The following is a 14,969-nucleotide window of genomic DNA, read 5'->3' on the forward strand; positions in this document are numbered from 1 at the left end:
GCATGGGCATGCCTGGGCTGTCAGAAAGTCATTCGTCAGAGAAAGGCGGGAGCCCAGCCCCTGAGGTTAGCCCTGTGACCAGGAAATGCTCCATGCAACACACAGACCTGGGCTTTCCTGCACGTGAACCTGGAGGGCAGATCTGTCATACAGAGCTGCTGAGTCTTAACCTAAGAAACAGGTCCTGGAAGTCTTCAAAACCTTGAAGAAATAGAAAAACAACAACAAAAAGCCAAACCCCAAACCTGTAAGACCAACCCTGCTCTTCCAATGTATTCACCGTGACGCTTTGCTTCACGGATGGGGTTATCCTTGCTTTATGGGGTTTCTTCCTCTATTTAAAAAAAAAAAAAAAAAAAAAAAAAAAAAAAAAAAAAGGAGGGGTTGGAGAGACAGCTTGGCTCTTGCAGAGGAGCTACATTTGATTCCCAGGACCCACATTAGGCAGCTCACAACTTCCTGTAACTTCAACCTCTGTGGGTCGCTGTACTCACATGCACATACCCCATTATGCATAATTTAAAGAAGTCGAAAAGAAATTACGTTTTATAGCTACTAATATGACGACAAATACATAAAGAAACCATTTTATCCCACTTTAAAGTACTTTTTCTTTCTTCTTTGTTTTGCGCGCGCGTGTATGTGTGTGTCATATGTACATGTATGTCCAGGTGTACGTTTTAAGCATGCACACCAGAATACAGAAGAGAATGTCAGATGTCCTGCTCAGTCACTCTGGGAGGCCGGAAACAACAAGCCTCAGTGACCCTTACCATCTCCATCCCCCAGAGTATTGGGGTCACAGGCAGGCATTGGGCTATTCTGATGTGAGTTCTGGGGATTCAAACTCAGGTCCTATGCTTGTATAAGTGTTCCCATCCGCTGAGAAGTCTCCCTAGCCCCCTCACATAAATATCTTACGGGCTCTGGCACTATCTTTCATGGGCATGATGTCTAATTGAGTTTCTGTCCCACAAACACCACTTCACAGGCCCTCTGATAGTGGCAAGGAAAGCAGGGCCCACCCATGAAAGGAGACAGCTGAGACAGAGGCCTCCGTATGGTGACACAACAGAGCAGGCAAGGTGACCTCCCAAAGCAAGCAGGGGTCCATCTTCCACATTCTTCCATCCTTACAAAACTATTGTCTTTTTCGTGTTTCTCTGAAATTTGTTCATAGGAGATTGTGTGTTTCTGAAACCTTTAAAAAAAAATAAATAAGATCTTGCTGTGCTGTCCAGGCTGCTTCGGAGTTCTAAATTCAAGCAATTGTTCTCCTGTTTCGGATCCTCCCAGGGGGCAGGGACCCATCCAACTGGTTGATGCTTTTATCCAAACAAGATATCAAAGGGAGTTGGTTAGGTGGTGGTGAGGAGGGGTGCAGAAGGCTCTGCCTGCTGGACCCCAAGCCATGTGAGCAAAGAGTAAAGGGTCACATGGGGGCTTCCTTTTAGTAGAACAGCCCTGGGCTCCAAGGTTGGGTGAGCATCAGGGAGAGGACAGGAGGGAGGGTTTCCATAGAAGCTGAGCACAGTTGGACTAGGGGGAAATCTGATGGGTAGAGAGAAAGGGGTGTGGTGGTTTGAATATGCTTGGCCCAGGGAGTGGCACTATTAAGAGGGTAGCCTTTGCTGGAGTAGGTGTGGCCTTGTTGGAGAAAGTGTGTCACTGTGGGAGTGTGCAGTGAGGCCCTCCTCACCATGTGGGAGCCAGTCTTCCACTATCAGCCTTCACAGAAAGAAGTGGAATTCTCAGCTTCCCCTGCACCGTGTCTGCCTGGATGCTGCCATGTTCCTGCCTTGATGATAATGGACTGAACCTCTGAACCTGTAAGCCAGCCCCAATTAAATGTTGTCCTTATGAGAGCTGCCTTGGTTATAGTGTCTGTCCACAGCAGTAAAACCCTAAGACAGATGGATATCAGGGTAAGGGTGGGGATCGTTGGACCCGGATAAAGGAGTGACTCTTATCTTCTCTCTCCCTGGGAGATAAGTACGGAAAGATGCCAAGAATAGAAGAGTAGAGAACAGAACCACCTCCAGTGGAGGAATAGAACTGTCCCTAGGATACAGAAACAGGTTCTTTTTTAGCATTTAATTGTAATTTTCTTTCTGCATTGTTTAGTCCCTCTCATTATCCCTGAAAAAAGCTAGGTCCCCACCCCTTCCTGGTCTTAGTCACACTGCAGAAGCTTCAGGGACTAGCCCGCGTTCACATTTGACTGGCAGCCCATCTCAGTAGCTCCCCACCCTTGAGTCTCTCTTACAGACAAGCCTGGCCCCCAAAATCATCTACTTCAGAGGTGCCCCAAGGGAATACCTCTCATGGACATTGGCCCAGCAGGCAGGAAAGAGACATTGGTTCATCTCCCTCAACCCTCATCATGGCCAGGAGGGAGCAGATGGCCTTGAAAGGGGATGCATGGGTGGGTACCACCCAGGGTGTATCATATAGACCACAGGATGTGCTGTGGACAAGGTATCTTTACAGCTTCTGCATCTGGACCTAATCCTACACCTGCAGACAAGACAGGGTCTACCAACCTTTAGCCCTCCCATATGACCACTGTCTTATTAGTATCCGCAGAGCCCCCCAGGGTAGCCCAGGGCTCCTCTGCAACTCTAGCTGATTTTCCAATGAGATTATCAGTCCAGCCAGCTCTGCCTTGCCTCTGTTCTTGTGGGATGTGATACTCCAACCAGAACAGGGATAGGGATAACCATCCCAGGCACCACATGTGGTCAGTCCTCCATTGACAACGGGGAAAGAGATGTTCGTCTTCGGCACAGAGCCAGGTGTGGTTCCCCATCGAGAAATGGGATGGCAATGCTCGTCTCAGGCACAGAACAAACCCTTCACCTTCTCTCATTAAGACTAAGAGAAATTTCCCTAAGGTTCTTTTTGTCCTTTCAGGGGACATAGTACTGCCTGGAGATACGTTGGCTTTCACTCACTGTTACCAGGAAGAGGCCTGGCGTTGTGCTAACTATCTCAAAAATGCACAGAACAGACCCCACCCATCACAGAGAAAAATTATCTGGCTCAAAATATACACAATGTTACGTTCGAGAAACCCTGAACTAGAATTGCAGGGTAAAACTATGGCGCCTTTTCTACTTTGCCCCCAAAGCCATTCTTCTGAAGGTAACTTCTGGACACCCAAGCTGATTTGCTCATCGCTACTGCTCCGTAGTCTCCAGAGCAACGTTTTACCCATAGCTGGAAGAAGCAACAAGTATAAATCGTCTCTTTTTGATAATTGTGTCTTCAGGCTTTACGGAGGGTGGGTGGTCATGTGCAAGATCTTTCTAAAATACTATTACATCACTCAGGCACACATCCGAATATTAATGCTAAGTCTCTCTAAAATGCAGCCTGCGAGACTCATGCTGAACACTCTCCAGCACACCCTTTTTACATTTAACTTTTATTACATTTGTTTGTCTGTTGTGTGTATGTGTGTGGACACAGCAGTACTACAGTGTTCACGTAGGGTCAGAGGTATCAATTCACTCCTTCCACCATGTGGGACCTAGGGATGGTCTCTTTAGTCACCAAACTATGGCCCCCATCATTGTCCTCTGATGGTCAACAAGACAATAGCCTATTATGGTACAGTAATTGTTGGTCATTACAAACACAGTTCTCGGATGAAAAGCCTCTGCTTACGTTTAGGCAGTGAAACCCCAAGCTTTGAAGACTCTGTGGAGTTATTTGTGCCTGTGCAGCCCAGCGCTTGCCCCCTTGATAAGAAATCTGGATACACTCCAGTCAGATCTATGAAAGCAGCCCTCCTGGCCCTCTTCCAGCCAGCCTGACATCACGGATCCCAAGCTGTGTGGTTGTTATCACACCTGCTGGCTCCCACGGACTGCACACTGCCCCTTCCTGATAGCTCAGAGATAACCCACAACCCTTGAGGGAATGGGAGCTGGAGGGGGGTAATAACTACTCCTCTGGGCCGTCAGATCTGCTCACTGCCGTTCTGTTCTTGGCTTTGGTCTCAGCCCTTCCTTCCCACTGGGTCTGGAGATGTTGGAGGTCGCTGCCGATGCTTGCTTTCCTCTGGTTGGCGTTATTCTCCTGCTAGAACCTGTCAGGTCGGTGCCAGAGAACCTTCCAACCAGGCAAACGGTATTGTTCTGAGTACATGAGTAAGAGCTGCTATGGAGGCTGTGCCGTGTTGGTGACTACAGGGCAGAACCAGATAGGAATGACCCATCTGAATCAGTGAGAAGTCGGGCTCAGGTGACAGCACAGTTGGCAAAGTGCTTGCCATACCAGCATGAAGAGCTGAGTTCAATCCCCAGTACCTATGTAAAAGCTGGGTATGGAAGTATGTGCTTGCAATCTCAGTGATGGGTAGGCAAAGACAGGAGTGTCCCTAGGGCTTGCTGGCCAGGTACCTGACCAAATTATTGATCCCACGGATCGTAATGAGACCCTGTCTCAAAGAGAAAGGTGATCTGGAGAAATGTCTCCGTGATGAAGAGCACTCGCTGCTCTTACAGAGGACCTATGTTTGGTTCCCAGGACCCATGTGATGGCTCAGGTGACTCCAAGTTCCAGGAGATTTGATGTCATCTTCTGACCTCCACAAGCACTGCAAGTTCATGGCAAGAATAAACCACGTATAGACAAAGCACTCTTGAACGTACAAACCTTAGAAACGGAATAAAGTCACAGGGAAGAAATACAAAGTGGGTGGTTTCAAAGAATGACACCAATGGCCTCTCTACACACATGCATGTATAGGCTCTCTCTCCTTCTCTCTCTCTCTCTCTCTCTCTCTCTCTCTCTCTCTCTCTCTCTCTCTCTCACACACACACACACACACACACCTGCACATGAACACATACACCAATGGTTGACCTCTGGTCTCTCTACACACATGCACATACAGACACACACACATAGACACACATAGACACACACCTACACATGCTCACATATACTAAGCACATAAACAAATAATTTTTAAATGATTTAGTGAGGGGTCCCAGCTATAAGTCAGGGTTCCTTAGTTTTCATGGCAATGTTCCCAGAGACCCACTATAGCCAAATTCCCTGCCAAGAGATTGGCCTTATCTATTAGTGTTAATACATTGAAGAGATGTCACATATAAGGCTCCTGATAAAAGACGTTCCCGGAGACTACGACTGGAGGATGTGCTGCCCAAGGCTGGACAACATCCTTACCTAACGGTTAATTCTTTCCCTCTTAGTCCACTGGATGTGGACTAAGATGTCTCCTTCCTAGCCTCCAGGGCATTCCGGTGTCTGTACTTCTTTCTTGGAGCCATTGATCACTATTTTGATGCACAGGCTTCTCAAAGCCACCTGGGACATCTGTCCTAATCCCAGGGATGAATAAGTAGAGTTCATGGGACTTCACTCTGGCTGCCATCTTAGGCTGTGTCTCTCTTTAGCACACACTGCTAAGAACCAAAGCTGAGGGTTAGAGACCAGCAAGGTTCTTCATTTCCTCAAGGCTCACCCCCAGGGAAAGGCTCAGGCCCTCTGCAGCCTACCTTACCAAACAGAATTGCTTTATAGGCAAATCCACACTGCTGCCATGAGAGCTCAGGAGGATGCAGAATTCCTACCTAACACAGGTAACCAACAAGCAATGAGTTTGCTGGGATCTCCAGTCACCCCTGTGTCCACATCAGCTCTGGCTCTAACCCCCACAGATAAAGGTCATTAGGATCTCCTACCTTAACAAGGCGGTGCTAGTGACATTGGCTGGAACTCTGCCAGGCCAGTAAGCCAGTGCTGGGACCCGATGCCCACCTTCCCAGGTGGTCTGCTTAGCTGGACTTCCCCCTATGAGAAGAAGCAGTTGTTTCAGGAACATCAGTAACTTGAGGCCTCTTTTTCAGCTAAGAGATGGCCTGTGGGTAAAGAGTCTCTCGCTAGGAATATCCAATAATTTCAACAAAGAAATGTCTTTCTTAAAAAGAAAAAAAATAATTAAAAAACCGGGCAGTGGCGGTGCATGATTTTAATCCCAGCACTTAGGAGGAAGAGGCTGGCAAATCTCGGAGAGTGGGGCTAGCCTGGTCTACAGGGTGAGTTCAGGATGGCCAGGCCCACACAGAGAAACCTTGTCTCAAAAAACAAACAAACAAACAAACAAAAATAAACAAACAAAAAGAAAACAGAAAAGAAAAACTTTAATTAGTTTACTACCCAGCTACGTATCCCTAACAAATAGTTAACAGCTCTCAGGACATCCTTCGATTTTATTGGACTTAAACAGAGACCTCTGTTAATTTTAGCAATTCCTTTCATGACATCCCCCACTCTAAACTGTGTTATCTTATTCCTTCTTGTGTGTCCCCACACTACGAGACTTCAAGACACCCCATGTGCTTAAGGAATCTTTGTTGAGTGAGTGAATTTGTCCTCCAGTTGATCACGTCTGATTAGGATGTAGAGAGAGAGAGAGAGAGAGAGAGAGAGAGAGAGAGAGAGAGAGAGAGACCCCTACAAACTGGCCACACCTACCTAGCGTGCATGAGGCCATCAATATTCAATCGCTAGTACTCAATAATAAATAGAATCAACAATCCTTTGAAAGAGGGAGTCTCCTCAGCTTTTTAATCCACCCAGTGCCTGGCTGACCTTGTGCGGATTTGTTTTGTTTTGTTTTTTTCCTTGAGTCAATGAGTTGTTCTGATGAGACAGTTATCAGTCATGGCTCTGAGTGCTCGCCTCTTGGCGGGAGGCAAGAATAGCCCATGTGCAATCTATGAACTTTAGTGATGAGAGGCATTATTTTTGTAGCCAAGTCAAGAGTGACCACCAATTTAATGACAGCCCGTGGGCTGGAAGAGATGAGGTCATGTTTTATGAAAACATCCTGAATACACATGTTGCATTGAATTAACCATGACGGGCCCCAGCACTCCCACACACACACACACACATACACACACCCCACCCTCATCCCTGGTTGAGCCAGAGGCCAGAGATTCCACAAGGTTCGCGTGTAAGAAGTTCTTCCAAGACAAGTGCTGTATGCGGCTCACACACACTGTGGTCATGCGACTTCCCCAAGTTTGGCTGGTATAAATAATAGATGTGATCACGGGTGGGGAGTCGGGGCGACTAGGATGAAGGCTTCCTCCCTCTGTATTCTCACTGCCTCAAAAAGAACCTTTGATGTCCCTGGCTCAGCACACCATCCCGGAAAACCTCCAAATTCCTGGGGCTAGCACATAAGGAGCTCCGGAGTGTTGCTATAAGGAGTTGATATAAAGAGCTGAACACAAAGCAGCTCCCACCCTATGGATTGTTTACATGTAAGCCTGTTAGGTTCAAGAAACCGACTGACTCCTGTCACTGCAGACTGAAAAGCTCTTTGATCTAACCCAGCCATTTCTCAAGTGTGGACTTTCCTCTGGAGCCCTTTCTTTAAAAAAACAAAAACAAAAACAAACAAACAAACAAACAAAAAAAAAAAACACATAAGACCACTCCGATTATTTACGCCCGTGGAACAGAAAATCTAGAACTGTGGCAGAGCACAAAATGAATTTCCACGTCTGGTTCAGAATGCCCGGCGTGCTTCAGTTTAAGGCCAAACAGCAATGAGTGCACACGCAGACATGTGCTGTGGAATCTGTGGGTCTTTCCAGCCCTGGGAGGGACATTTGCGTGGACACTTTGGTATGAGTGGGTGGAAATATGGGGCCCTTTAATTTACAACCCATGATGCTTGACATTCAAAGGTCCCTGCTTAACCTTTAAGGCCAGCTGCTAAGGCAAGACCAAGGCTTTGGATTCAAGAAGTAAATCACTGTCTCGAACCAGAAAGCAGGAGGTGCAGCTCAGCTCTGCGACAGGCAAAGGGGCACCTGTTCACAGTGATACTTCCGGCAGCCCCTTTGCAGATGACTGACCTCCCCCAGGGGCTTCTCAACGGAAACGGTTACATTGTGCTTGTCATCTCTCAGCGGAGGGTCAGAAGCTGGAGGGGTTAGAAGGAACTGTGCCAGCAGCAAATGTAGCTGTTAACATAGTGGCAAGTTCAGCAACTGATGGAGAAAAGGTTGGCCCAGAGAGGCCCCTCAACATGGCCACGTGGGTGGAGCTCGTCAGCTAATCCAGCTGCACCTAAGGTTCTAATTTTAGTCATGATTATTTATTCCAGCCATCCAAATGATCCCTGTCCCACAGTCCCTGTACAGCAAAGGAATTAGCTTGAGTCCTGAGTGTGGCCAAGCAATCACCAAAGTAAACATTGATCACCTGACACACACACACACACACACACACACACACACACACACACACACACACGTGTTGCTCTACTCCAAACCCCAGTTTGGAAGAAAAGTCTCCCCAGTATCTTCTTCCATAGGCCTTCCAAGTGGTAGAGTGCTATTGTCAGCCACGTGTGCTTATCCAACTGGCTTCCTGTGGTTTGTCTGTGCTGGCAAGGATAGAGTCCAGAATAACTGCCTCTATAGAATAGCTGTCTCTAGGCAACTATTTTAGTCCTCAGTCAAAGCTAAAAATAATAGTAACAGTAACAATAACATCATCTATTAAGTGATCCCTTATCAAACACTGAGTGTTCCTAAATACGTGGTTAAGTGCTTTTCTACAGAATTTCATTAAATTTAGCTAACAATCCCTTGTACGTTTATTTGTGTGTATGTGCACACATACACGCATGTACCCACACTCATGTGTGCACCAAGGTTTGCATGTGGAGGTCATAGGACAACTTTGGGGAACTGGTTCTCCTCTCTCACCATGTGTGTTGTGAGGATCAAACTCAGGTGTTTGGGCTCCACTGCAAACACACTCATCCACTAAGCCGTCTCACCACCCCTGTATGACAATCTTTTATACTACACACTACCATGTCTGGCTTTTATTCTAATGAAAATGCTCAAAAAGGTTAAGTAAATTTTTTTTTTTTTCAGTATTGAGGTGTGAACTTGGGGCCTTTCCTGTGCAAGGCTAAGTTACATCTGCAGCCCTGACCCTTCTTTTTTTTTTTTTTTTTTTAATTTTTAGTTTTGAAACAAGGTCTCACTAAGTTGACCGGGCTAGCCTTTAATTCACTATGCAGCGTAAGCTACTCTCAAATTGTCAAATGTCCTGTCTCAGCTACCGGAATAGCTGGGATGGCAGGAATGTGCTACCAGCCCTGGATGAATTTAAATAGTTAGTAAATCCAGATCAAACTACATAGCATAGTGTTCCACATCCAAAATGCATGTCAGAATCACTTCTTTTAAAACACCATGGTAAGGCCCGGCTCCTAGAGGCAGTGACTGGCTGGCCTGACTGGTGGGAGGAGGGGGCGCATCAATATCTTATAAAGCTCTCAGTAATGCAACTTGGACAGGGCTAATTCCCAGGGTAGATGGGGAGCAGACACAATGCACTTCGAAACCAAATGTAGCTTGTGTGCTTTTTCGTATGTGATTGTCCATATGTAGGTAGGTATACCTGTGGCAATGTATGTACATGGGTGTGGGTGTGGAGGGCAGAGGTCAGCCTTTTTGGTCTGGGTTTGGTTTTTCTTTTTGTGACCCAGAGAAGAAGCTAAGCTGCCTTCTCCCATTCAGATCATTTATTTCCAAATAAGGGGGGGAAAAAAATCTACCAAGCACAGTAGCTCATACCTACAAGCCCAGAATTTGGAAATCTGAGATACTTCTAGTTCAGTGTCAGCCTGGGATATATGGTAGATTCTAGGCCAGATTGGGCTACAGAGTAAAAATAGCCTCTCAAAAATTAATGAATTAATTAATTAATTAACCCCTCAGTAGACTTGACGTATGACCAATTCATTTCTCACCTTTTCCTATCCACTGATTAGTAAAACCTGGACTGTTTCCTGATCACTCTGGGGACCTGGGAATTGTCAGGAAGCTAAGACTTTGGGGCCATGGCGGAAACACAAGAGACCAAGCTGTTGTGTTTTTTTTATTGGCCTAAGATTCTGAGGGGGTCAGGAAGAGAAGCCCCAACTGAGGCTTCACCCTCCTTACCTAATTTAAACATCTGGGAACTCAGCAAGTGCGGTCACCGCCCAGGCTTTTCCTCTGCCTCCCAAACCCTCCACTCTCTGAGACATCTTTTCTTCTCTACTGTGGGTTTCAGGACAGGACAGGCGATCTGTGACCAGTCAGCTGGCTTGACCATGTGGAAGCAGGTCTGACCCCTGCTCTATAGTCTGCATCAGTCCCTACCACTGCTCCTCATGTCGAGGCCTTGGTGCCTTGCAGTGACTCATAACCTCACACAGCCATCCCACTTCGTGAAGAGCTGGCTGGCTGCCTAATTCCCACATTCAGATCAGGGTCTCAAGCCCCGGCCAACACACACATCCAGGAACCACTAGCCAAGCACAGCAATGGCGGGAGAGAATGGGGGGAAGACCTTAGAGTCTCCCGGCCTTTGCTCTAACCACACAGCAGTCAGCTGATTAGAGTGGAAGACCCAGGTCAGCTGACCTCCCTCTGCCTCCCCATTGGCTCAAGATGATTAGCTAGAGGTCAACCTTGGGTACCTTCTTCAGGGGCTATCTCCCTTATTTTCTGAGATGTACTCTCTCACTTGACCCAGAACTCAGTTGTTAGAAAGCAAGGCTGGGCTCCAGAGAGCCGCTTGCCTCTGCCTCTCCAGTACTGGGACTACAAGCATCAGGCGCCGCATTTTTAACACGGGTTCTAGGGATAACTCGGGTCTTCCTGCTTAGAAAACAAGTATTTTTACTGAGTTAGCTCTCCATCATGTGTGCTTTCAACAGACCACACCTTTATCCCGTATGCCTGCCATATCCTCGTAACCATAACCTCATAAGTTACAGTAGAAAAACAGCTAAGTCCACAGCTTATAAACGACTACGCACTCTTCGGTATAGAAAGCTGTTTGTTAACTTAGATAAGCTTTAGTACTTTGATCCATGACTCCGGTACATTAAAAGTGTGAGCTGTATTTGGCTTTCTGTCCAGAGATGCCTGTCTACGGCTGTGATGCTGTATTTCGATGCATTTGTGGTTAGCTATGACTTTAATTAAAGCAGAACCTCTTACTTAAAGCAATAAATATTTAGCCTCAGCAACCAAAACATAAACAGAACCATGATTCATGAAGTTGCTTACTTGATCTCCCCTCCCTGGCCTCTGAAGTAAAGTGCCATTCTGCAATGTATCACGGCAGGGGCAAGCTGACCACGGCTCCCTGCTGCCTACGCCTAGGAATAGCAAGCAGCCTTTCCCGGAAAGGGTCCAACTACCATGTTTCACTGAGTCAGAAAAACAAGCAGCTAAGCAAGACAAGTGTGCCAATCTCTTCATACAAGAGCATGGCCCGACGGGGGCTCATGTAAAATACGGACTTCCGAACCAGTGAGGCGGCTCAGTGGTTAGGGGTGCTTGCCTATGACCCCCGAGGACCTGAGTTCTACCCCTAAGACTCCTGAAGGTCGTTTTCTGACTTCCAGACACGTCCTGTGCCCATTCAAAAGATGCTTATACTGAGGCTGGAGGGCTATCTCAGTGACTAAGGAGCGTGTGGCCAAGCCTAATCAGCTGAGTTCAATCCCTTGGATCTGGATGGGGGAAGGAGACAGAACTGATTCCTGCAAGTTATCGTCTGGCATCCACCTGTGAACCCTCTCTCTCTGAGAGAGAGAGAGAGAGAGAGAGAGAGAGAGAGAGAGAGAGAGAGAGAGAGAGAGAGAGAGAGAGAGAGAGAGAGAATATAAAAGTTTTTTTCTTTCAAACATTCAGATTTTTGGGTTCTCTTCCCCCCAGAAACTCTGACTGACTAGGAAGCATGAAGGGCAGAAGGATCCTGATTTGAGATGATTCTAACGGCAGCAAGGGTCTAAGAACCAGATTTTGAGGTGTATGAACAGGGTGGTCAGAAGGGCACCTTTGGAACTTGGCAGATCCAAGTCCTGACTTGGGGGCCACTCCTTTAATCAGATAGTCTTGGGAAGAATTCATAACCTCCCTCAATCTCCATCTCTTAGCCACAAAGTGGAAAATGACTATTCTTATCTCACAGGGCCTGTGGGAACAGTTACATAAGATCAGGAATATATAAAGTTCACAGTAAGGTACTTTTACACGGCACCTGCCACAGATGTGGGCAACAGAAAAACTCAAGATACCCAACGGATGAGAAGCATCTCAGTGGCAGGGAACAGGGAAGAAGGCCCACCTGGCAGCTGGAGCACTAATACAGCTGTCTTCTGAGGGACCAGCATATCTGATACTCTCCTTAAATAATTCTGAGTATCATGGACAAGGCCAGTTTGCCAAATCTCTGTCTGCAGCTGACAGATGTGAACGTGCAGTTCTTTAACTGGCTTGCTTATCCCACACTGGCACCTCCATGAGCGGTTTCTGGAGAAGCCCACTGAAGGGCATCCCTATATAACGTTCCAGAGAAGCAAGTCTCCTTCCTAAATATAAATACATCTCCTTGCCAAGGATATCCATAGACTACCAGTTTCATAAAAGCACAGAGAGGCCAGGCTTCAGTGAGACCCAGCTGGGCTGGCTGAGGTGGCCCTAAGTCTGGTGACTGGAACATTATGACAAGCCAGTGACCAAAGGCTAGAAAAAGACAGACTGCAACTCCCACAGAGTTCTTACCATCAAACCATACCCTAGCTAGACCCAGCAGCTAACAGTCCTTGTCCCTGCCCTATCAACTTGTATGCAGTATCTCTGACCTTTTTCCACCTTCTCTTTAATCCCACAGCTGGACAGAAGGCCCAGGATGCCAGGAGATCTGTGTCCCAGTGGGAAGCTTTGTGCAACAGCCTGATAGGGTCAGATTACAGACAAGCAAGGTCTCTTAGAAGTGCAGGCGATGCCAAGTTAACTGTTTTCTCATCACCAAGGGAGAGGAAGGAACACTTCTGCTCTTCAAATAAAACAAAGAAAGATTTTTTCCAGACAGAGGAGCAGTCAGATGGGGAGGGGAGGGACAAGGTGTAGATTCTGGACCTGGTATGAGCCAGGTTGTAGGTGATAAGCTAGGAGTCAGACTTCCTGCACGGGCAGGTGACTGGAGTCTAGGGAAAGCAGGGACTAGAGCCTGGGGACAGTCAGGTTCTTTTTCTTTGGGAAAAGGTCAGCCTGACTTGTAGCCTGTGCATGTGTGCTCATGATTCTCTCTCTCTGCGTCTCTCTGTCTCTCTCTGTCTCTCTCTCTGTCTCTCTCTCTCTGTGTCTCTCTCTCTGTCTCTCTGTCTCTGTCTCTGTCTCTCTCTCTCTCTTTCTCCTCTCATGCACATTCTCTCTCATGCATTCTCTGTCTCTGTCTCTCTCACATACACACACAGTCTCTCATGCACACTGTCTCACACATGCACACCCTGTTCAGTTTCTCCTCATCCTCATGCTGCCAGGTACAGCATCCTCACTCTAGCACAGGGTGAAAAGATGACTCCAGGAGACGCTGCCTCATCGCATCAGCTGAGCTGGATGGACTAGCCAAGAAAGAAAGGGAAGATGAGAAGGGGGGGCCCTGGGAACAGGGGAAGGTAGCACGTGGTCTGACGCAGCAATCTGGCTTGGGGAGAGAGAAGCAAGGCTCTCAGGACTGTTTGTCCCACTCTGTTGTGAAAACATTGTCTTCCCTTTCGTGGGGCTATTGAGACTGGCCTCACAGCGGGAATGGAGGGGGTGGCTTCCTAGGACAGAAACCTAGGTCAGGAGGAGCAGGTGGTCCAGAGGGACCCAGCTCATCACTCACAGCTCCGTTACAGCTTCGGGAAGGCTTCCGCCAGGCTTTCCAGCATTAGTCTCCTGCAGCGGTCCAGTCTGTGGAATCATAGGCAGGAAGCTGAATGGAGTGCGGTGTAGGGAGAGGTGCTCTGACATATTTTTCAGGTGAGTTTCACTTTGAGAACTCTAAAGCCAAGGGAATGGCACCCAGCTCTGATGCCCCCACCAACCAAAGTGTTGTGCCTGCAGATACCACAAGTCATAAAATCTATCAGAAAGCCTTCCTCCAAAACAGTGTAATAAGAAGGTAGCTGAGCCCAGCTCTGAGCCATTTCCTGAGACAAGGTCATGGGACACTCTGAGGTCATCTGTGCATCATCTGTCTTATAGTTCTGTAGGAAAGTCCTTCTGAGGGCTTGCTTCAGCCTCCGTTCAGAGAGGGATGCCCAGGTTGTTTCTGCTATAAATAAAGAAACTGAGTGTCAGGGAGTCCCCGGTTAGGAGTCACACGCACCACACTTGGTGCCTGTGAAAAGCTTCCATCTGATTACACTCACGTAATGAAGAGGGTCTATCACCTCCCAACATGGAAGAACAAGGTTTTCCTGTCCCCGTTACATAATTAAGACTCAAGCCCAAGTGAAGCTCCCAAGCCAACAGGCCTCTTTATCTCTCCGCCCCTCCCCCTGCTGGTTTAGAATGACTTGGGGATGAGAGGAGGCTAAGGATGTTTTCCTTGACAACCAAGTAGTTCAAAGAAACAGCACGGGATTTTCCAGGCAGCTAAGCAATGATCAGGTTTTGAAAGGTGGGAGCAACCACAGTCACATGGGCTGTGGAATGAACCCAGATCACTTGACCCTCATCCATCACAAGCTGGCCTGCAGCAGATCTCCTCAGCCTCCACTTCCTACCGGGAAGTGAGTAGGAATATAGATTCCAAGTTCTCTCCTGACCTTTGAATGCTCAAGATCCCAATTCTGCACCTTAGCTTATTGGATACGGTAGCACATGCCTATGATCTCAGAGTTCATGGAATGAATGCGGAGAAGCTTGAATTCAAGGTAGCTGGGGCCTCACAGCAGGTACACACAGACACACGCGCGCGCACACACACACACACACACACACACACGAGCATACACATGTGTCACAGGCACATACCCATACACATACATGATCACATACAAACACACACACATACACACATGTGCACACACACACATATATACACGAGCATACACATGTGTCACA

At 47.4% G+C, this 14,969-nt stretch overlaps 1 protein-coding gene across 8 annotated transcripts in view; it reads right to left on the reverse strand.

Moving 5' to 3' along the window:
* Window positions 1-14,969, reverse strand: part of Arsg (arylsulfatase G) — a 133,764-nt gene that overhangs the window by 16,642 nt on the left and 102,153 nt on the right. For all 8 annotated transcript variants that reach the window (XM_076935551.1, XM_034505659.2, XM_076935550.1 and 5 more), the window contains one exon: window positions 5,718-5,826. In XM_076935551.1, coding sequence (XP_076791666.1) covers window positions 5,718-5,826 — 109 coding nt within the window. The remainder of the gene's footprint in view (window positions 1-5,717; window positions 5,827-14,969) is intronic.

Source organism: Arvicanthis niloticus, chromosome 6 (assembly GCF_011762505.2).
Source record: "Arvicanthis niloticus isolate mArvNil1 chromosome 6, mArvNil1.pat.X, whole genome shotgun sequence".
In the NCBI taxonomy this organism is placed as follows: Eukaryota; Metazoa; Chordata; class Mammalia; order Rodentia; family Muridae; genus Arvicanthis; species Arvicanthis niloticus.